Source organism: Asterias rubens, chromosome 1 (assembly GCF_902459465.1).
Source record: "Asterias rubens chromosome 1, eAstRub1.3, whole genome shotgun sequence".
NCBI classification, from domain to species: Eukaryota; Metazoa; Echinodermata; class Asteroidea; order Forcipulatida; family Asteriidae; genus Asterias; species Asterias rubens.
The window spans coordinates 19698010-19719992 of NC_047062.1; the positions used below are offsets into that span (position 1 = coordinate 19698010).

General features: G+C 39.0%; 2 protein-coding genes across 5 annotated transcripts in view; both read right to left on the reverse strand.

Moving 5' to 3' along the window:
* The window catches only part of LOC117288251, a 52350-nt gene extending 37673 nt beyond the window's left edge, over window positions 1-14677 (reverse strand). For both annotated transcript variants that reach the window (XM_033769037.1, XM_033769045.1), the window contains exons 1-9: window positions 14389-14677; window positions 9974-11965; window positions 6138-6285; window positions 5594-5735; window positions 4792-5009; window positions 3589-4129; window positions 2728-2871; window positions 1824-1996; window positions 601-961 (exon numbers count right to left, since the gene is read on the reverse strand). In XM_033769037.1, the coding sequence (XP_033624928.1) occupies window positions 601-961; window positions 1824-1996; window positions 2728-2871; window positions 3589-4129; window positions 4792-5009; window positions 5594-5735; window positions 6138-6285; window positions 9974-11955 (3709 nt within the window). In that variant the 5' untranslated portion in view covers window positions 11956-11965; window positions 14389-14677. The remainder of the gene's footprint in view (window positions 1-600; window positions 962-1823; window positions 1997-2727; window positions 2872-3588; window positions 4130-4791; window positions 5010-5593; window positions 5736-6137; window positions 6286-9973; window positions 11966-14388) is intronic.
* A 4785-nt stretch (window positions 14678-19462) lies between these two features.
* Window positions 19463-21983, reverse strand: part of LOC117287651 (signal-induced proliferation-associated 1-like protein 1) — a 68235-nt gene continuing 65714 nt past the window's right edge. For all 3 annotated transcript variants that reach the window (XM_033768216.1, XM_033768214.1, XM_033768215.1), the window contains 2 exons: window positions 20483-20769; window positions 19463-19969 (listed from right to left, as the gene is read on the reverse strand). In XM_033768216.1, coding sequence (XP_033624107.1) covers window positions 19829-19969; window positions 20483-20769 — 428 coding nt within the window. In that variant the 3' untranslated portion in view covers window positions 19463-19828. The remainder of the gene's footprint in view (window positions 19970-20482; window positions 20770-21983) is intronic.

A 21983-nucleotide genomic window follows, 5' to 3' on the forward strand; every position in this document is an offset into this window, starting at 1 on the left:
CGAAGGGAAACAAATAATCAAGTGGGAAAACAGAAACTGTTTCATGCATGAAACATTTCTCAGATAAAGATTTTATTGAATGCCTTTCTCTTAAACCACATTCCATGGAACGGAATCGTTTCTCAAAATGTTATACAGCTGCAGTGCCTCAGTTCTTTTCAGAACAAAGTACTCTCTTGAATTCCGAAATCTACTCCGTGGCAGTAGAATAAATAGCAAGACAAGTTTTCAAAAAAACAAACGGTAGAATATCCATGGTGTTACTGCAAGCCAAATATAAATTGTTAGAGAGACTTGCCAACGTTGAAAAGGTAAACAATTCATCAATACCTTTAAGCCAGGTCTGAGATTATAATTTAAAAAAATACAATAGAACAGCTGTTATATAGTGCCCTTAATAACCCCAAAAGCGTCCTGAGGCACTTTACAGAGGTTAAACATTTAAGCAAGTTAAGAAAAATACCAAACAATTTAAGAAAAACAGATTACGAATGCTTAAGTAAATCACAGACGTCCAATAACAGTGATTAAAAATTTAAGCAAGTGAAGAAAAATACCGAACAATTGAAGATAAACAGAATTATTCATTCATTTACTTACCTCCAGAGAAATGCCGAGAGGCTATGACAAGGTAGCCACTGCGGTCAGTATGTTTGCCATGAAGATCAACAGTAAGGTAGGAACGGTCCTCATAGTTCCCATTAAATAAGACCAGACTCAGGAACCTCAGCCTGGTAAAACCAACCCCGCCGTCGTACAGTTCAATAAACTCTTCCTCGGCCGACTGACCAGGGTGCTGGACGTTGATCTCATTTATGATCACGTCATTGGAATACACAGGGCAGGTGTTGAAGTCCTTGGGAGACTGGGGTTGGGGGACGAATGACCGCGGTGCTCGGCGTTTAACAGAGAGACAACGACTTAGAGAAAATCCGGATGTCTGGAGCAAACGGGAATCCACCTGTATGTAAGAAGATCAACATTCAATTTTGCAGAGTGTTTATTTGAATGAACTTAGGGATGAACAATTCGATGGTGCTACACAATTCAGCCCTTTGTTCAACCTTATCTGTTTTCTTGAATTACCCGAGGCCCAAATTATATCAAGCTGTTAAAGACACTGGACACCTTTGGTATTCTAACTTGGTGTATCTCAACATATGCACAAACTAACAAACCTGTGAAAATTTGAACTCATTTGGTCTTCGAAGTTGCGAGATAATAATTGAAGAAAAAACACCCTTGTCACACGAAGTTGTGTGCATTCAGATGCTTGATTTTGGGACCTCAAAATCTAATTCTGAGGTATCAAAGTCAAATTTGTGGAAAATTACTTCTTTCTAAAAAAACTACTCGACTTCAGGGGGAGCCGTTTCTCATGTTTTATACTATCAACTGCTCTGCATTGCTCGTTACCAAGTAAGTTTTTATGCTAACAATTATTCTGAGTAATTACCAATAGTGTTCAGTACCTTTAAGCAGAAAATACTGCTTAGCAAGAGTACTAAGCAAAGTATTAGTAAGACAAGTGTGACAATTTAAACTTTGTGGAATTTTGGCAGGTAACCAGTTTCTGTTAAGCAAGATTTGTTTGTGCTCAGCAAGTTGTTATGCTCGCATGTTTTATGAAATTAGGACCTGGTCAGGACATAAAGCAAGATTAAAATACAACTACCTTTGAAACATGACATCCCAGGATGTAAAACACACAAAAAGCCGGGGACAATATGCCTTTAAGGTGATAAACTGAATGTAAACTCGCTAAATTAATTAATGCAAATAGTAGCAAACCAAATTAACTCTTGTGTGGTTTTGGTACTTACAGCTGGGAATGTTGGAGTCAGTACATTGGTCAGTTCTGATGAGGGATTGTCTAGGTTTGAATACACAATTGCATCCAGGAGACCCTGGGACGATGCTGATTGGCCCTCTATGATTGAATCCACCAATGAAGCTCGATAAACAGCAACAGCACCAACAGCATACCGCATAAAACCTGCATCACAAATACAACAAGAATCATTACACAAAAATTCATGAAAGTAAAATGAGCTGGAGTTTGTTACAAAAGGCAATTACAGACAATGGATTTTGACAACAAATTTTGTCACAAATCTTAAAACAATGGGATACTGAATTCATTTAAACTATCTAACTTTGGAAATGTATCCTACAAATTATTTAACAACATTGAGTTGAACAAAGAAAAAACTACTTGAGCAGGACTTGAATCTGCGACCTCTGAATTATCATGCTGGCACTCAACGTAAATAATATGCGATCTAGTTTTGGTGGTCTCCCTTTGGTGTTTAAGAGTGCCAGTCAGAAGCTATTTGACCTGTAACTACCATATAGCCAGGGACCACACCAAAGTTTACAATACAACATAGGAAGCGGCAGGAGAGGCATCGCCTTAAGAGAATGCAACTTTTTATTTGAAACATAAAATAAAAAAACACAAGGGAAAGAACTTGTAAAAGTTTTAAATAGAAACTATTATCATTAAATCTTGCAGTCTAACCATGTGAAAACCTCTTTTGGAAGAGTGTTGGCTCTGAGAAGAGCTGCATGATTAGTCCCAGTATTTCAAACAGTGTGCCCTGCTCATCTTCCAGAGAATGACCCAGTTCTCACTATCTTAAACTACATAGAATGTGTCTTTTCATTTTGATAGTTAAATTATAAATAGATTGTTTGATAAGTCTGTTGAGGTTTGAAAGAGCTTACCATCAGCAAAGACAAACTGAGCTCTAGGGAAGACACTGTTGACTCCCATGATAAAGTAACCCATACTGTCAGTGGTAAAGCCTGTCAATGGGATACGCCACACAGACGTGTCATCTTCTCCAAACAACACCACCACAAAATCATCTGAGACAGATTGGATAAAATAGTTAGATTAAATAAAGTGAAAGTACACTGGTAAAAATAACAAGAAGCACAGCCTTAGTACACTACCATACTGTCTTAATAACTGGGCCCATTTTCATAAAGCTGTCTAGCAGAAATTTCCGCTTAGCAAATTTCTTGGTTGGGTAAAAAATTACCAGGGAACGAGTTGCAGCAATTGTAACTGTATTGTATTCCGGCTGGTAAACTATTTCTGCTAAGCAACATATTGTTGTGCTAAGCATGTTTTTTGGTGTTTAAAGGCTTCATGTAGTTGGACCCTTGTAGCTACGTGAAATGATCAGCCAACCCCAGTTCACTTAAGGTTTTGCAGTATACAGGTTGCCTGATATTTATCAATGCTTGCACAATGCTCATTATTTATATGTTTTTTAGATTTTTTTTCATTTCTCCGGTAGATAAAAAGTACAATAATGCACATTACTCAAGTAAAAACATTCAAAGATACAGCAATGGGCAATTAACATACAGAGGAAGAAAAAAGAGGCAACTGGAGCCGGAAGGATTGCCTAAAAGAAACACGGTTCCTGTCTAGAGGCTCTCATCTCCAGCTGGTCCTAAATAACACAACTATATATTGAAATATTAAAATATATATGTTGGAGGCTCAATGATCAATATAAATGAACTCATGGGTGATGATTTGTACCCAGCGTTGCCGCTTCTCAAACTACTCACCCAGGGTAGTAAAGCCAGCTCCGAGATCCCACAGCTCAATAAACTGCTCCGAGGGAATCAGGTTGATCTCATTGATAATCAGCTCAGCGTCTGCTCTACTCGGACAGTGGTTGGGCGCTTTCGGTGTGATATGAGCCAATTGGTACACAGTGTTGTTCTCCGTGTTTTGACAGCGGTTGATGGACTCATCTCTGTCACTCCAGGAATCTACCTCGTTGATTTGAAGAGTGTTGGGTTTGAAGAAGTCGATCAGGTGCTGAGCTATCTGACTGGTACCCCTGCCGTGTACGATGGCATCGATCAAGCTCTCGTTGGTCAGCGGTGTCCGTTTGGGGAAGTTGTACTTGTTCAGACCTTTGTGGATGGAGATTGCATTGGGCCCGATTCGGATGCCAGAGTTTGGGGCAACGAAGGGGGTGAGGTCTGGCCGTGGAGAAGACAGGCCTTGATAACCGATCAGGAACAAGCCGTTTTTATCTGTTCGTTTACCATTTAATACTATCGAGCGGTATGATAATGAAGTGGAGCCTCTCCAAAAGATCTGGTAAAAAAAAAAATTACACATTAGACGATGCAGTTTTAAAGTGACAGCATATTTATAAGGGAAGTTTACTTCAATGTTTACGCTTTAATCTTTCTGACAATCGATGGCCACAGGTCAACTAAGTTATCCCAAGTTCTGGTTAGTCGACGACGATAGTTGGACTACACTAGATGACTATTTGGAACCAGTCTACCTCTGGCTATCAAAAGCCATTTTCATAAGCTATTTTGAGATATGGTGGACTCAATACTATAACATTGTTATTAGCTTTGGGTAAATCTGTCTGTTTACACCCAAACCAAACAGAGCACTTCTATAGTGGCCAACATATCTCAAAAAAGGTTCATTGATCTCGCCGAGTGCAGAGTCAAGCAATTATCAAATAATGATAATGGACCTGTGCCGCCGTTGCTTCAACATGACATTACTCAGAGTTTTTCCCACTGTAACTTCTGTGTCCCAGGCCAACGTCACTAAACATCCACTAGTTAACCATTGGTCCTCTCATGAACTTGACCCCAAGGTTGATTAAATTCCCATTGTTGTTGTTTTTTTTGTCATTCCCTGAGCGCTTTGCAACCTTAGAAAAAGGCGCCATATAAATGGTGTCATTATAACAATTATTAAAAGAAATTCTAAAGAATGATTTGCTTGCTTACCATGAGTATATCATTAAGTGGGAATCTAGGGATACCGTTGCTAGACAGTTCCACATACTCTCCGATGGTGAGTGACCTGTCTTCCACATTAACCTCATTGATAGTGATCGGTGGCAGTGGGCAAGCACCATTGGGCAACCCTGGAGACACTCCACCGATGGAGTAGGCAAGGACTTCAAAAGCTTCTCTTGAGAAACAGCGAAGGATAGATGTCTCACCTGTTAAACAGTCCAATAAAAAGTTTGGTAGTTAAATCAATTATTGTTAGTTCAATCAACTTATTAGAAGTCCAGTCAAATTATCACCAGCTCAATCAATTTATTGGCAGTGCAATTAATTTATTTGCAGCTCAATCAATAAATTGGCAGTCAAAACTTTACTTTAAGTATCTAAGTAGTCTGGCTGGATAGTTCAGTGTTAAAAAGCATCCCTATTTAGTTTGAAGTATGGGAAAGTGAAAAGTCTGACAGTCTAGTGAAATACCAAGCTAACTTGTCCTCCAGCTCAATCAATTTTGTGTCAGTTCAATTAATTTATTGACAGCCCAATCAGTTTTATTGACAGTCAAATCAATTGTATTGACAGCTCAATCAATTTTTATTGACAGTGAGTTCGTAAATTTATTGAGGAAGGAGGAACAGTTCTCTAACTGCAAAAGGATGAGCATTCACCAAAACACAAAATCTATAAAACAACACATTTATACAGCTCTGAGAAAGATATGCTCTTTAATTCACCAAATACCATGATGTACTCGATTTCCTTTGAAGGAACTTTCTTTTTGGGTGTACTGCATTCTTACCTGTTGAGATTGAGTAAATCAATCGGTCCTGTCCCGGTGTAAGAAGCTCAACAAGGAGTAAGTTACTGTCACCATAAACCACAGCATCCATGAGATTTGTGGTGGAAGCTTGAGTGCCTGCCGGAAAGTCTCCTGAAGAGCCCTGTATTTAAGACAGCAAGGAAGATTCTTTATAAATTGTAAGATGAGAAAGTCTAAAACTGAAACTAAAATTTAAGAAATAATCCTCAAAGAGGCTAACTTAAGTGTCAGGAGAGAGTGCCAATTTAGGTTAATTGGCCAAGAAATGTTTTGCAAGTGTAAAGTGTAATAAAATAAAAACAAAAAACAACACATGAAGTAATGAACCAAACTGGAAAAAAAAACCATCCTTGACCAAAGATATTGACAAAATAGGTAGACCGCCGTGGCTAGATTGCTCAGTTGGAAGAGCACTACCACGAAAACCTTGGAGGTCGCAGGTTCAAATCCTGCTCTTGTCAATTTTTCTTTAATTCACCCTAAATAAAATAAAGTATCATCCTACAAAATTTAAAAGTTCTACCTTGTGTATTGCAACGGCTCCAGCCTCGCCCTGAAACCAATGGTCCTCATCTACCAGGATTCCTGATGATTGGACTGATCTTGGGCCAATCACAACAAAGCCACTTGAGTCAGTACTCATGCCATTCAGATCTATTGTCTTATAAGAGCTACCATATAAGGGAAAAACACAAACAATCAGAGAAAAAAATGTTCAACATTTCTTATACCATGATCAGGAAAGAAGCCTTGTAAGAGCTGTCATATTGAGAAAAGCCAAAAATACAAAAAATAATATATACTCAAACAAAAATTGTCAAGTATTGTTTGAACCTTTGCATGGTGTGGAGACATAAGAAGAAACTATAAATAAATAGTAAAATTGCGGGTACAACCATGTGTAAATTATTTAGGGTGAGTGTTGGCTCTGAGAAGAACCGATTGGGTCGAGAACCAACCAACACTAACCCTTAGAGATTTACACATAGTTGTACCTGCAAGTTTTCTATTTAATTATAGTTTCTTCTTAAAAATTGTCAACAAAAAATTCTCAGCATTTCTCATAAACACCATGATCAGGAAAGAAGGTGGTGGACAACATCAGTTATACCAAAGTCCATTGTCCAAACTTTGTGTGAACCATTACATGAATCAACAAACATGTGAATATTAAATAATAGAAATTTACTAAGCGCATGAAACAAAAGGTCTGTATGTGCTTTACAAATTTATTAAGATGAATTGGTCACGGGGGTCACAAGAAAAGAAACCTTATATGTTTTTACCGTTGGCCTTGGAAGATCAAATTTAATTGTATTACTAATTTCTCTAAGACTTTGGAATTTCACAACAACAAGTTTTCCATCAAGACCATTTTGATACCAAGTCAGTTTTGTGCAAATCTGTGAACATTTAAATTTTCACTTTTACCAATAATGTGCACAGCCTAAGGTTTTGATACTGAGTTAACAAAGTTGCACCACTTTATCACAAATATTTCAGCAGAATAACTAACATTTTTTCATCTACATATTCTGGGTGAAATCAATCAACAAAAGCTGTTGTTTTTGTAAAATCTTTGCTCTTAAGTTTCAAGCTAAGCCTATAATGACAAGAAGTACTTAACTTTTGTTCACAGAAACTTTCCTATAATTATTTCAGCCAATAATGTTGCAAAGCCCACAACCCCTTGCAGGTTTAATGCAGCTATGAAAACAAAATACTAGATATTTCAAACTCTTCAACTAGAAATGATTATGCCTTCAATTCAAATCACAGTTTTGTACCTGCTTTTTGTTGACAGTCAAACTAAATGGACCGATCCGGCCTATCAATCAAACTGTGCGCGTTCACCCATTTGACCAATCACAGCAATGATTGTGGTCGAACAAACTCGGCCATGCGTGTGCGTATATTTTGCACGCATGGCAGAATCGTGCAGAATGTCATTAGGAGTGTTCGCACACGTGTCTTGCTCACGTGCGCGGTGGGCGGAGCTTAGTGGAAAGCTAGAACGGTCCATTGGCTAGCATCTGCTTATGGCAAAAGCATCACCTTGTTTTAAATAAAAACAAACGTATGAATAGCATGGCTTTTTAAGCTCAATGTAACTATTTAAAAGGTAATGCTGTAAATAATGTAATTTGGCATGTCAAAATGGCATAAGCTTGCCCTATGACAGCCATTATGCCATTTCATACAAATGTTCATTTACACAGCAGCAAGTGGCTTTGCTTAAAATATTCACAGTGATATAGTATTCAAATGTTGTATGCAAACGAGGAAAATAATAGCAGAATAAAATCACGAGGTGAAATAGAACAATCCAGATTTCAATAAGTGATTATGGCCTGCATTATTGTATGAATTAAATGCATCTTATACTTTTGTATATAAATGTACCTTACTCGTAGATCCTTGTCCTTAAACATTTTTCATATTTTTCATAAATGTTTAAAGGATTTGGGTACTTTTTGTAACACAAAACACAATGCCCACAGATTTACATTACAGTTACACCGATTGAAGATAATGATACTTGCTGAGTGCTTTAATTTGAAACAATGTCACGTAAATACGTTTTACATGCTAAAATAATTTTCGGGACCAAATGTCCATAAAACTGTGTCCGGAATCTCTTAAAAAGTTTTGTATCCATTAATTACAAGCGGCTTCGTGTATCTTTACACAATAGAAAAGAAGATACAGAAATTATGAGATGGGTTTGTTTGTTTGTTTGTTTGTTCAGATGGTCTTCCCATCGAGGGAACTCAACAAACTCTTGAGGGAACTCAACAAACTCCCACAAGGGAATATAAACACCAAGCTGGCAACGACCAATCTCTCTCATACAAGCATTGATTTAGGGCCTGCAGTCTAACCACTTGACCACGGTGGGTTTGTACTTTGGTTACAGAGGAGATCCAATGTCAAATTGAGTTTTTGTGGTGCACTCATTTTCCATTAGATTGAGTCCTCATAAATAATGTCATTGCTGTATTTTAGTTGCAGTTGGGCCGATCAGGGCCCCCCCCCCAAAAAAAAAAAATGGCTCAGCATGACTTCATAGATAAAACAGATGACCGGAATCCGGGTCAAAACAATCTGACCCGGATTCCGGGTATTTGAAATTACAAATGACCCAGAATCCGGGTCAAAAAAGTTTGACCAGGAATCCGGGTCGTTGCAAATAACCCGGATTCCGGGTCATTACAAATGACCCGGATTCCGGGTCATTACAAATGACCCGGAATCCGGGTCAAAACATTTTGACCCGGAATCCGGGTTGTTTCAAGTGACCTGGATTCCGGGTCATTTCAAATGACCCGGATTCCGGGTAAACACAATTTGACCCGGAATCCGGGTCGTTTCAAATGACCCGGAATCCGTATCAAATTGTGTTTACCCGGATTCCGGGTCATCTGTTTTTATCTATGAAGTCATGCTGAGACATTTTTTTGGGGCCTCTTAAAAAGATTTGTATCCATTAATTACAGGCGGCTTCGTGTATCTTTACACAATAGAAAAGAAGATACAGAAATGATGAGACGGGTTTGTTTGTTTGTTTAGATGATCTTTAGATGATCGAGGGAACTCAACAAACTCCCACAAGGGAACATAAACACCAAGCTGGCAACGACCAATCTCTCTCATACAAGCATTGGTTTATGTCTATGATTATGAATTTCACAAATCAAGAAATTGTGATACAGTAACTACACTATTTATTCCAGTCATTGTGAAATCCGGGTCAAAACAATCTGACCCGAACCCGGACAATTTGATACGGATTCCGGGTCATTTGAAACGACCCGGATTCCGGGTCAAATTGTGTTTACCCGGAATCCGGGTCATTTGAAACGACCCGGAATCCAGGTCACTTGAAACAACCCGGATTCCGGGTCAAAATGTTTTGACCCGGATTCCGGGTCATTTGTAATGACCCGGATTCCGGGTCATTTGTAATGACCCGGAATCCGGGTCATTTGAAACAACCCGGATTCCGGGTCAAAATGTTTTGACCTGGATTCCGGGTCATTTGAAACAACCCGGATTCCGGGTAATTACAAATGACCCGGAATCCGGGTCGTTACAAATAACCGGATTCCGGGTCATTACAAATGACCCGGAATCCAGGTCAAAACATTTTGACCCGGAATCCGGGTTGTTTCAAACGACCCGGATTCCGGGTCATTACAAATGACCCGGAATCCAGGTCATTACAAATGTGTTTACCCGGAATCCGGGTCATCTGTTTTTATCTATGAAGTCATGCTGAGCCATTTTTTTGGGGGGGCCCTGTAAGCTGAGTTATGTACGGTCAGTCAGACTTTACTTATTAGAATGGGATAATCTTACCTCTCTCCCTGACTTGAATAGAGAACAAGTACCATACCATCCAGATTTACACCTCCAAATCCACCATCATAAATTTCAACAAAGTCTCCGTTTGGGGCGTCCTGTCTTGAAATCCGAATTTCATTCAGACGAATTAAATTGACGTAATGGGTGAAAGTTTCAATATGAGTTTTGTTGTTCTGGATGCAGTTCACGTTGATGTTCCCTGGGCTGGGAGTTCCAAGGCCAAAGGCAGTCGTGTTTAGGCTCTGGCAGCAGGAACAGCGACTTATAGACTGATCCGCCGAGATGCTGCCTCCCAATTCATTCAGGACCTGCTGGTTTGGCAGGAGTGTATGCAGTAAGGGTAACGCTGGGTTGTCTCCGTACACCACCGCATCGATAAGATTGTAGTCTGTGACTGCTTTTCCTTTGGCAAAGCGCTGAGGAGGACCAAAGTGGAGGGCAACAGCATCGGGGCCTGGTTGCAGAAACCCCACTGCCGCATCAAATTCCACTACAACGTCAACGTTAGTTCCGTTATTCCATCCAATCACACAGAACCCTTTATCATTAGTACTGTAGCTTGCCAAATCTATAGCATTGTATGACAGAGAATTTCTTCCGTTGTACAGAACAACAACGACGCCGTCCAAAGATTGAAAACCAATCCCACCGTCAAATATTTCAATAAACTGATCAGTGATTACAGCATCAACAGCCACATTAATTTCATTAATAAAAAAGACAGGCAGGTACTGGTTGCATATGTTGTCCTCTCCTGGGGTCTGTGTACCGATGGTAAAAGCAGAGGTGTCAAGACTCTGCCAAGACCTACACCTAACAAAAGATGAATTGGTTTGGTCCTCTGGCGTCACTAGAGGTGTAGCACCAGCGTACAGTACATCAATGAGAGCACTACTACGATCACGCTCTGAATCTGAATAGACTACAGCGTCTATAAGATTCCGACCAGTGACTGCCGTTAGAGAAGGCATGTTGTCCGCAGATTCAAAGTACAGTGCTATGGCATTTAGTCTGTTAGTGCGAAGGGTCCTTCGTAATTCAGCATCTGGCTGCAGGCTTGAATGGCCCAGGAGAAAATATCCATCCGAATCAGTTCTGAATCCGGATAAGCTGATAGCATTGCCATAGGACGCTTCCGTCCTGCTCCGGTACAACACAATAATGATCCCGTCCAGGGATACATCACCATAACCACCATCAAACAGCTCAATGAACTGGCCGGACCCTCGATCGACACCGATTTCATTTATGACTATATGTGGAATGATTTCCGACATCCCCGGAGAGAACGTTGGGAGATCAACAATTCCAGGGAAGGTAACTGGAGGTATCAACACAGGTGCGTCGGTAGCCAACATAGTGCAATTGTTTTGGGCTCCTGGAGTGAGAACAGTGAGGTGAAACTGGGAGAGTTTCAACGGGTCCGTCCCAGAACACCTGCTCAAGGATTCATCCTCTCCACGGAAGTGTCCACCAAACTCTCTCAGAGGTACCTGATTAGGGGTCAGGACATCCACAAGACCACTGTCTGTTATTTCCCTCCTGTAGTACACCACAGCATCAACTAAAGACGTCGCAGTAACAGACATGCCCACAGTGAACTCTGCGATAGGGCCTCTGTACAAAGCCACGGCATCATCACCATTCTGCACAATGTTTACACCTGTTCCAAAATCTACATCTGGGTTAGGGACGACGTTACTTGAGCCAATTACAAAATAGCCATCTGACGCTATGCTACCTCCCTGTAGGGACAACACGTAGTAGGCCGCATTTGTTGTGCCGTCAAACAGAACGATGACATAGTCGTCTAAAGAGACTGAAACGGTGCCGCTATTGTACAGTTCAATATATTCCTTAGTGTCTTGACCAGGAACGTTGGAGTTGAGCTCATTGATCAATACCGCTGCAAACACTGTATGAAGACAACAGCCAAGGATAAACAGAAGCAAGCAATTCTTGAACTGTGGCTCCATTTTGGAATACCTGAAAAATATAAATTAAATAAAAACCATTATTTGCAGCTTGAACTCGTATATGGACATTATATACATTTTTTTTTACAATGCCTTGGGGGCACAATGGGTACAACATTGTGTTCACCAGGGAAATGTGTTCACTAGGGAATTTGCCAGTTATTTTTGCTTACCTGTATTCAATTCCTGTTTTATATAATGTACTCCTACATCTTTCTTAGTGTAACAATAAAGCTGAACAATACTCATTTCACAATGCCACAACACACAGAAGTAAACTGCGACTAGCAAGTATTGGGAATGCATTGACAACAAGCGTGTCGCAAGTCGAGCAAGATGCTAACATTCTTAAAGAATTAAATACAAATAACTTTTTTGTTTTGTTTAAATGTAAGAAATTGTAGAACTTTTCTTTGTGTTACCAGTTTTGTTTCCTCTTTGACAATTCCTCTTAGTTTGAAAATTTCCTCTTTTTCCCCCTTGTCTTCATATTTTTTTGCCACAATTTTTTCAATGTTTACATTGATGTTGTTATTGAAATTGCATTCCTTTGGTTGCTTTGATTTTCTTACTTTGACTTGGCACCTTTTCTTCAAGAGGTCATGCCTTTTGTCAAATCTGGTTAGAAGGTCACTGGCATTTTGCCCATTATGTTTATATTTAGTATGTCATTTTGTTTCACCATCATAAAAGTTAGCATCAACAAGTAAGGACAGTTAGGACACTGGTAAGATAATGTAGCTTAGATTTACCAAATGTAATGAAACTCGTGGTCTTGGTTAAAGGCACTAGACACTATTGGTAGTCAAAATAATATGTTAGCATAAAAACCTACTTGGTAACAAGCAGTAGAGAGTTGTTGATAGTTGGCCATTGCTCTATGGTATAACACGTTGTGAGAAACGGCTCCCTCTGTAGTAATGTAGTTTTTGAGAAAGAGGTAAATTCTCAATCAAATATTAAATGCCATTTTTAGGCATCTGAAAGCACCTGTACAAAATTGTCACACAAAACAAGGGTGTTTTTCATGTGTTATTCCCCTTGCAACTTTAATGACAATTTTAGTTAAAATTTTAACAGAGTTGTTATTTTACGCATATTTGTTGGGATACATCAAGTGAGGATACTGGTATTTCAAAAGTACTAGAGGTGTCCAGTGCCTTTAAAGGTATGTATTTGACAACATTTATAAGGCCACATAAAAAAAGTTGTTGATCATCCCCACCCGACCGTTCAAAACCCCCGACCCCATTTTTTTTTTTTTTTTTTAATCATAAAAAACAACCTTTTCAATTATATTTTCGGTCAAAATGGTTGGTTCGTTTAGCTTCCCTGGGTCGAGTGTGTGCAAAAAATTACCCACGTTCGTCCTGGTAAAAAAAAAAAAACGCCACGCACCGGGGTCGACCCAGGGGAGCTTAACGAACGCACCCAATATAGGCCTCAAATCATCATCGGGTGCACTGTACCAGTGCAGTACTGTAGGCCTACTTTGTGAAGGTCAGGTTTTGCACTCTATGGGTTTGTAACTAAAAGTTTAAAAGAAGTTTGGAGGTCTATACAATAAAGAAACTTGAATGATATAACCATGGAGGTAGATATAACCAACTAGGCCCTACAAGTTGAACGACAAACAGTTTATGAAACGGGTTGCAAAATTTGAATTTTATTAAATACAGATTTACAGATAAACACTTGTACCTTTACAAAAGTGGGAAAAGTTTCGGAAAAGTTTCCGTATGGCGCCACCACTTTTTCATTCAATATGAAATGATATAGTATCTAATTTACCTCAATGAGATATCCCTTTTTGTAAATAGTGAAAAAGTGGTGGCGCCATACGGAAAGTTATCCAAAGCTTCCTTATGGCGCCACCACTTTTTCATTCAATATGAAATGATATAGTATCTAATTTACCTCAATGAGATATCCCTTTTTGTAAATAGTGAAAAAGTGGTGGCGCCATACGGAAAGTTATCCCAAAAGTGTATGAAGGCCAACCACAAAACCCTTAAACTTTCTTGCTCTATGCTTCAACCACACACTCCCACTATCCAATACTACCAAGTACTAGCAATTAGCATCTCTACTCCCATACCATTTAAACTTTTTTTACCACTTAAATACAAAAAACGCACCAAGTAAAACCATGGTCTATCCATTCAAGGGACATATAAGTAACAACAAATACATGTAGTAGTCTATTTCCACATGTATCCGGCAGGATATTTTGTTGACTGAACAACAATGGAGATGGAGAGCTAAATTCAAGGACGTTCTAGGCACAGAGCATTAGGTTGTCCTTTTTAAAATACAAGAGAGCAACGACCCACAATGGAGGACTAACTTCTAAAGAAGGTAGAAATGAACACGTTAAGGCTCTCTCATTTCTAAAACGTATCTCGATAAAATTCTATAAGATGTGCAACGTACCTGGGCTGAAGAGATGGAGTTAGATATCACAACGTGGAGAGGCTTGTAGTTTACTCCTCACCGCTTCTAACCCTACGCATGTTTCTTGTTGTACCACTTGGTAATGGTACCACGAACTGGTAGAAAAAACCCACACCGCTTCTAACCCTACTACGCGTGTTTCTTGTTGTACCACTTGGTAATGGTACCACGAACTGGTAGAAAAAACCCACACCGCTTCTAACCCTACTACGCGTGTTTCTTGTTGTACCACTTTGGTAATGGTACCACGAACTGGTAGAAAAAAACCCACAACAAAATCTGACATGCATTACCTTGAGAGTATTACTCTACGGTGAGAAAACCCACTGGAACCCTGCTGGTTGAGCTATGACGAAAAGGGTCAACTTAGAGTATCAAATGACAGCTTGATAGCTGTCGCTTAAAACATGGAGGTAGTTGATTGTGGTATGGGAGCATTGACTAGCCCTGGAAATCTAGCGCGGTAAACCCGTGAAATTTGAGAAACACAAGGTTGATGGTTATCGTGTATAATTCGCCTCATTGCCAGTCAGTGCCCCTGAAACAATCTGGAGCCCAAGACCCTGGTTCATGTAAAAGTTGAGAAAAGTATTTGTTAGTTTTGGGACAAAAAGCATGGATGAAATATAGACTTAAACGTTTCTAGTACTATTAAAAAAACAAAAAATAAAATGTGACATTTTTGTTCCCAAATAAATAAATAAAGTAACAAAGATAAATGAATAATCTAATAAAATATTTTTGAACATTCAATAATTGCTCCCTCAACTACACATTCAATAATGGCTTCCCAAACTACACCTACAATAATGGCTCCCAATCAACAAGTTCAACTATAGCTCCCCAAACGACACGTTCAATAATGGCTCCTCTAATTGACCAAATTTTGCATTTTAAATGCTTGGTGGTGCAATCTTAGGTCAATAAGAGGCAAACTGAATGAAACAGAACATAAAGCCTTTTAATATGACCTTTCGGGTTAACGGCATCTTCGGGTGCAGATCTATGACCATGGAGGTTGAAATATTTCTACCTCCATGCTATGACACAAATTTTAGGGGGCAAATCTGTCAAAACGTGAGCATTCTAGACCTATGGCAATCTTACGCCTTTCAAAGACCTAATTGGCGAACGAAACAGAACAATGAGCCTTCAAAATTTGAGCAGTAGAATTTGGAAACACCTGAATTTTCATTAAAACAAAAATAAAAATAAAAGGGTTTGTGTAGAAACAATCTCGGAAACAGTCTCAATTAATATGGTGTCAAAGGCAAAATAGTTAACAGCCTTGAATTGGGAGTTGCGTGTAAGAAATCATGACCAATATCGCTCGAACTGGCCATGGAGGCCGCAGAACGGCAATGTCAGAAAGGGACAGCTAGCGCGTCACCAAAAAGTAAACATACAAGAGTTCAGAACTAAATAGTTTGGAGATGACAAGCACATGCCCTTATATAAGTTAATAATATCGTAGTGTTACATAGCACATTTATCTACCAATCAAGGTACTCAAGGCGCTGAGTATATAAAAACTTTCAAAAAGATAAGTTATTGCAATGATGAATTCTGAGATCCAATTATTTAGCACCAAGGGTTTACAAGGTGCTACGGCGCATACAGCAGCCACAGCCACGGACACCGGGGCGACCCCTTCTCTTTTCGATAAGTGCACTGGGTTCTTTTACATGCGTTACACAACACAAGGGACCAACGGCTTTACGTCCTATCCGAAGGACGAAGCAATGGTCAAGTGTCTTGCTTAAGGACACAAGTGTCACGGCTGTGGATTCAGCCCACACTTTGCTGATCAGAAACACCAGAGTTTGAATTCGGTGCTCTTAACCGCTCGGCCACGACACTTCCACATCTAGTTAACAAAGACTGGGGGAACAGTGTGTGCCCCCCCCCCCCCCACCACATTCCAACTAGTTTGCTCCAGTCATCGTCAGGAGACTGGATTGATATAAGGTACATAAAGAGCATCTGTTTACATTTTACAGCTGAATTCACGTGAACGAACCTCACCATGCAATGCCTCAAATCATTGGTTACATGCGGTTAGTTGTTATTCCAAAGAACAGCAAACATGCACAAACATCTTCAGTTGAGTCTCGATTGTTCTCATCAATATCTTCACTTTTTTTATTGTTTTATAATTATGAATAATTATAAAGTACCAGTGTCTGGAACTGTACAAGACATAACTATTTAATAACCCACTGGCCTTTCCTTTCATATTTAGCACTGCAGGTTAGCATGGTATAGGTAAACATATTAATACAACATCTATAATTTTTTTCAACAGAAATTAATTATAAAGAAAGAGTAATTAATTAATTAATTAATACATCAAGGAGGGTGAAGTCATAGGAATTAACAAAGGGACAAATATAAAATTAAAATTTTCTGATTGACTTCTGTGAAGCTGAAGCCAACATACCATCAAATAAGATGGTTCCATTATTGGTCATGTTCCCTGTGTTCAGGAGCAATCAGCATATTACCGTTTTTCATTTGGAAATAGTGGGACCATACTAATTGGTGATTTTCCTACCAGCCTCGCTTTGGATACCTTGTTTAGAATGGTAGAAAAAAACAAAATGGATGTTTAATGTTCTCAGTCTATATTCATGACCGGAACATAATAAACCTCCTCGGCAGCCATTTCTTACACAACTAAGAGTGAAAACACTAAAGGTCATACAATTACCCACACCATACTGACCTTTGACACGCCCTTCAGGGGGCATTCAATCACCATGTGGTATTGCAGTTAAGTTTATTTAGAGTTTTTGAATGACTCCTACATTCTACTGCTATTTCAGCATGTGATTGTGCCTTCAGTTTTTCAGCGACATTGTGGAGTTAGTAGAAACAAACTAATTTGTTTACTTTCTAATGTAGAAAAGACAACAAGATAACCCATCAAGGTGTTTTTAAAGTAGAAATGTCACGCTCTCAAAACAAAAAAGTGTCAAATCAAAAGTGATAAATAAATGAACAAATACAGAAATATGGTTCAAATTACATTTATAAATACAATAGCTTATTTTACAACACATGCACAGTATACCAAGTCTCGTTTCCTACACAATGTGTGTCATTTATTTTACAAAATACTGGTGCACGTATACCACATAGGCTAAACAGCGTGTGCTTTTACTTGCAACCGCGCTACATTTTATACACGACTCTTCTTTCACTATAAAATTATCAAGAGCATACATACAAGGTTAAGAACGTGGAAAAATATATCACAAAGTAATGATTATAGTGATTGTACATTTTGTGAAATGATGTATGCCAAACTATTTAACAGTGTAGATATAACATATAAAAAATGATAGTAATATATACAAGGCTTTATGCGACTTACCCCTAAGCGTAAACACTATTGGGAAGTTCAAACACTGCTTTATCTACAGATAGGAAAGTCTTCTTTTCCTCAAACTGTTACTTACAAACAAATATTATAATATAATAATACTAATAATAATAATACGAATTAAGTGGTGATGGCCTTTTATTTGACCCTGGCAGAGTCACTCTCGTTATAGCCTTTGAAAAAAACACTTCTGGGATCACAATATGTCAATTGACACTCATACACCACGGGTAATTTTCCTCTTTGTCTCCCTTCCATTTTAACAAAATAACTGCAGGAAAAAAATACTGTTGAAGTGCTACATAAAAATAAAAAAGTTGTAAGAACCTTGGGAAGGTATTCATTTTAAACATTTTGTGAAGTATTTTGTTTCTATTTTTGTATGTTTGTATCCAGGGCTGTGGAGCATTGCTCAGTGAGTTAACTCAATACTGGAGCAATAAACAGTCACATGAGAGGAGATTTGAGGCTCTGTGACTCTTTTGCAAACATGTGACGTCACAGGTTACATTATCTATATTGAGAGTTGGGAAACTTCTTATGTCCATAACTGACGTTTTGAAAACTGTATTTTAAGAGAATGTTTTTTTTTTTACACACCTGTCCAGGTTTCAAATTAAATGCCAAATTTTTGTTTGAGAAACACTTACATAAGTTAAGTTACCCCAAAATGTTCACACACCTCCAAATCCATATGGAATTTCATACAATACTGTTCCATCCCTGTCTGAAGAAGACATTATGGGCAAAAAAAGTCGAAGAATCAAACTAGGAAAGAGATGTTTCGTTTCATCTCGTTATATAAAAGCTTATATTTGCAATTGCTTTATAATTTTGTCAAAGTACATGTATTTATTTGGTTTACTGTATAAACGATAAAAATGTTGTCCATGGGTAACCTTGCGGGGAGGGGAATATGAAAACATCTCGAAAATTTGAACTGATAATTTCTCAGACTACTTCAATGTCCAACTGCTTGTCTCTGTTTATCATAAAGAAAGTACCAACATTTAAACTTCATCAGCTCATTTCAAATGCTGATCGGATAAATTCCTGCGCTGCACATATGCACTGCGTTTTTACATGTATTGAAAAATGCTTTGAGAAAAAAAAAACCATGTTAACAAACTATGTCAATAAGAGCTAAATAAAAATAAGTTACTGCCAATACACTTTCTAATTTCTCCTTCCCACCTTCATCACAAATGTAACCATTGAATGCTCTCCCCGTGATCTTTGCATGGGGTCAAACTGGTGCGTCTTTCTTGCCGTAATCTTGTCTTGCATTTCTAATTCTGCTTGGAATCAGAAAACCTTGTAGTACGATAATGTATCACTACGAGGTTTTACCACAAAACATATCGACCACTGCGAGAGTCCTCAATGAAAGTATCCCACTACTGAAATGGCATCTTACTGTTTCCTTTTACCTTCCTTTTAAAAGGTAAAGTAAGCCCTCTGTATACATCACAAAGCTTTAAATCTTTAAGCTTGTTTGGTTACACAACTCAATATTAAGTACATAGCCACTGAAATAGTGCTATCCCGATACCTGAACTGAAAAAGGAAAACATTCATAACAAGAATGGGTTCAATAAATCTGGACATGCAAGTTTTGTTTTTGCATCTTAAATCTCCTCATCCCACCCCCCCCAAAAAAAAAAAACACACCCCATCTTTGAACAGGTGCAATGTGACAATGTGAACATGACACCATTCTGCTTGGCCAGTGAGGTTAGAACCAGTAACAGCTTACAAGGTCTATTCCCTGTGGCGGAAAAAGCAAACTATTTGATTCATCAGCTAGTACATACATATATATTTTATCTTGACAAATCAGCAGTTGGAAGCAAAAACTCCTCTGATATTTCTCTTAATGCGTTTCAAGAGAAAGCTTGAGAAAAATCACCAAGGACATCAGCCAGTAATCTCCTCGCAGGTCATCCAAGCAAGTTCTTTAAGTAGGCATACTTTTTTTAATACAAAAAAATATCACACACATGATTATGCACTGCAGTTGGTGGCAGCAGTCATTCACTTCTCGATAGCATTGAAGAACCAGTCGGTGAACTGTTGGAGTTGCTCGGCTGTTGTCACCGACTCACCCTGTAGTCTCTTGTTGTCATGAAGGAGTTTGTGGACTTGACCTGCAAGCTCTTCTTTCTGCTGTCGCTCCTAGGTGGTGGACAGAAAAAACAGAAATTTCACAAACGAAATAACTGTAGTAGGTAAGAATGAAATGTTGTACAATTTGTGAACTCAATTCCTGTTCAGAACCTAAATCTAGAACCTTCTCAAGTTGATTGAAATCCTTTAGACTCTTTCATAGTTCAGGCCAGTAACCTTCCCAAATCATTACAACTCCTCTAAACCAAGACATCCACATGCCTGTTTGCATGAAGGAAGAGGTGGTTTTTGCTGTCAAGCACTATGCCTTCAAATTTAGATCAAAATGTTAAGATAAAGTGTGGAGGGTCTGGGCCCCAATTCATAGAGCTGCTTAAGTGGAAAATATTGCTTAACAATTGTCTGCTAAACAGAAATGAGCAGGATACCAGTCACAATTTGTACATGTCACATGGAAGTTTGGTTGTTAACTGTATTCTGGTAAGCATAGTCTTGTGTGCTTAGCTACTTATGCAGCTCTAAGAAATTGGTCAACGGGGCTTATGAGCAGAGAGCAAATACCTTATTCAGCCTCTCCCGCGTTCTCCTGAGCTCGTGCTCCAAAAAACTGGGTGTCCGCTTCACGTCACTGTTGTCAAATGATTTACTGAACTTGTGCGCTTCAAGGTCATTATTAAGTTGAGGGCGTGCTCTCCTCGTTGTTGACGGGGAAAGTGCATCGGTACTCTTGCTCAATAGCTTCTTCTTGTCAATGCTTGAGGCGGAGTTGAGGAATGCGAGGGAGGAGGTATCACCCATGTCATTCAGCTTATTGGATGAGGCTGATTTAAAACTTGGATGGTCTAAACCTGAATGTAAGAAACAAGAAAAGAGAACTCTAACTAACAAAAAGGCATAAAATTGGTTGATTGGAGAAAGATTCAAGGAGCTGGGATCTCTAATTGTCAAATAAGCAATATAATTTAGTGGCGACTGTTCCACAACAGTCTCAAAGTGATACTTCCCTCGCCCAACATGCGCCTGACTTCCTTGGGGTGGAAACAGTCACATTTCTAAGGCATGTGTATAAGCCCTTTAAGTAACCTATTACCTCTGGAGAGAGATTATGCAAGTGAATCATCCATTATACAGTAATGAACACCTCCTTTGTAAAGATACCATTTTTCCACGAAGTCCTTCAAGGCTAGCATTGGATGCATGGGTTTCTTCTGTTTGTACAGCTGGCACTATCAGGAAACCCCATGGTTTGTGTATTGTGGACTCAGTCTCTTGTGGAATTTTGTGGCAAGAGCCAAGTCTCTTGTGGAATTTTGTGGCAAGAGCCAAGTCTCTTGTGGAATTTTGTGGCAAGAGCCAAGTCTCTTGTGGAATTTTGTGGCAAGAGCCAGTTGGGCTGGAGTGTAAACTGATTTTGAATAGTTACAGGGTTTTAACGAAGATACTTCATGGAGGCAGAATTCAAATCCTACCTCCATGATAACATGAAAGCGCCATTAACTTGTGGGAAAGAAACCAAGAGCAGGAAAAATATGTGGTCAATGACTCCAAGTTTGCTGAGTGCAGAAGAGTCACGCTTAGCAGAAACAGAATGTCAACCAAATTTTGAGCGTGCTCCACCAGAGCCCAAGAGTCAAAGGGAGCTTTCTAAAAAGTAGAGTCACGTTAGCAGAAACAGAAAGTCAACCGACGATAGTTTTGACCGCACTCTACGAGAACTCAAGACAAGAGTCAAGAGGACCTTTCTACAAAGTATTAATCAAGAGGGATGAAATTGGCGGGATATTGGTGTAATGACCGCCATCCTTCCAGCCCCAATCATATCAGCATCAGTTCATCTGTCCGAACAATTACCAAAGATGATTATCGCAATGATGTACATATATTGAGCATTACCTAAGCTGACTAGGCCGTGATAATTTTGTCACGCAAGATAATTTGTTTATTGAGATACATTTGGTCTCTGGAGAACATAAAACAGGAAATAGCCTCAGGAATTTTGTTTTTTACTTAAAGGTGTTTGCCAAATTCTTACAGCCATACCACTATTTTATGAGCACATTTT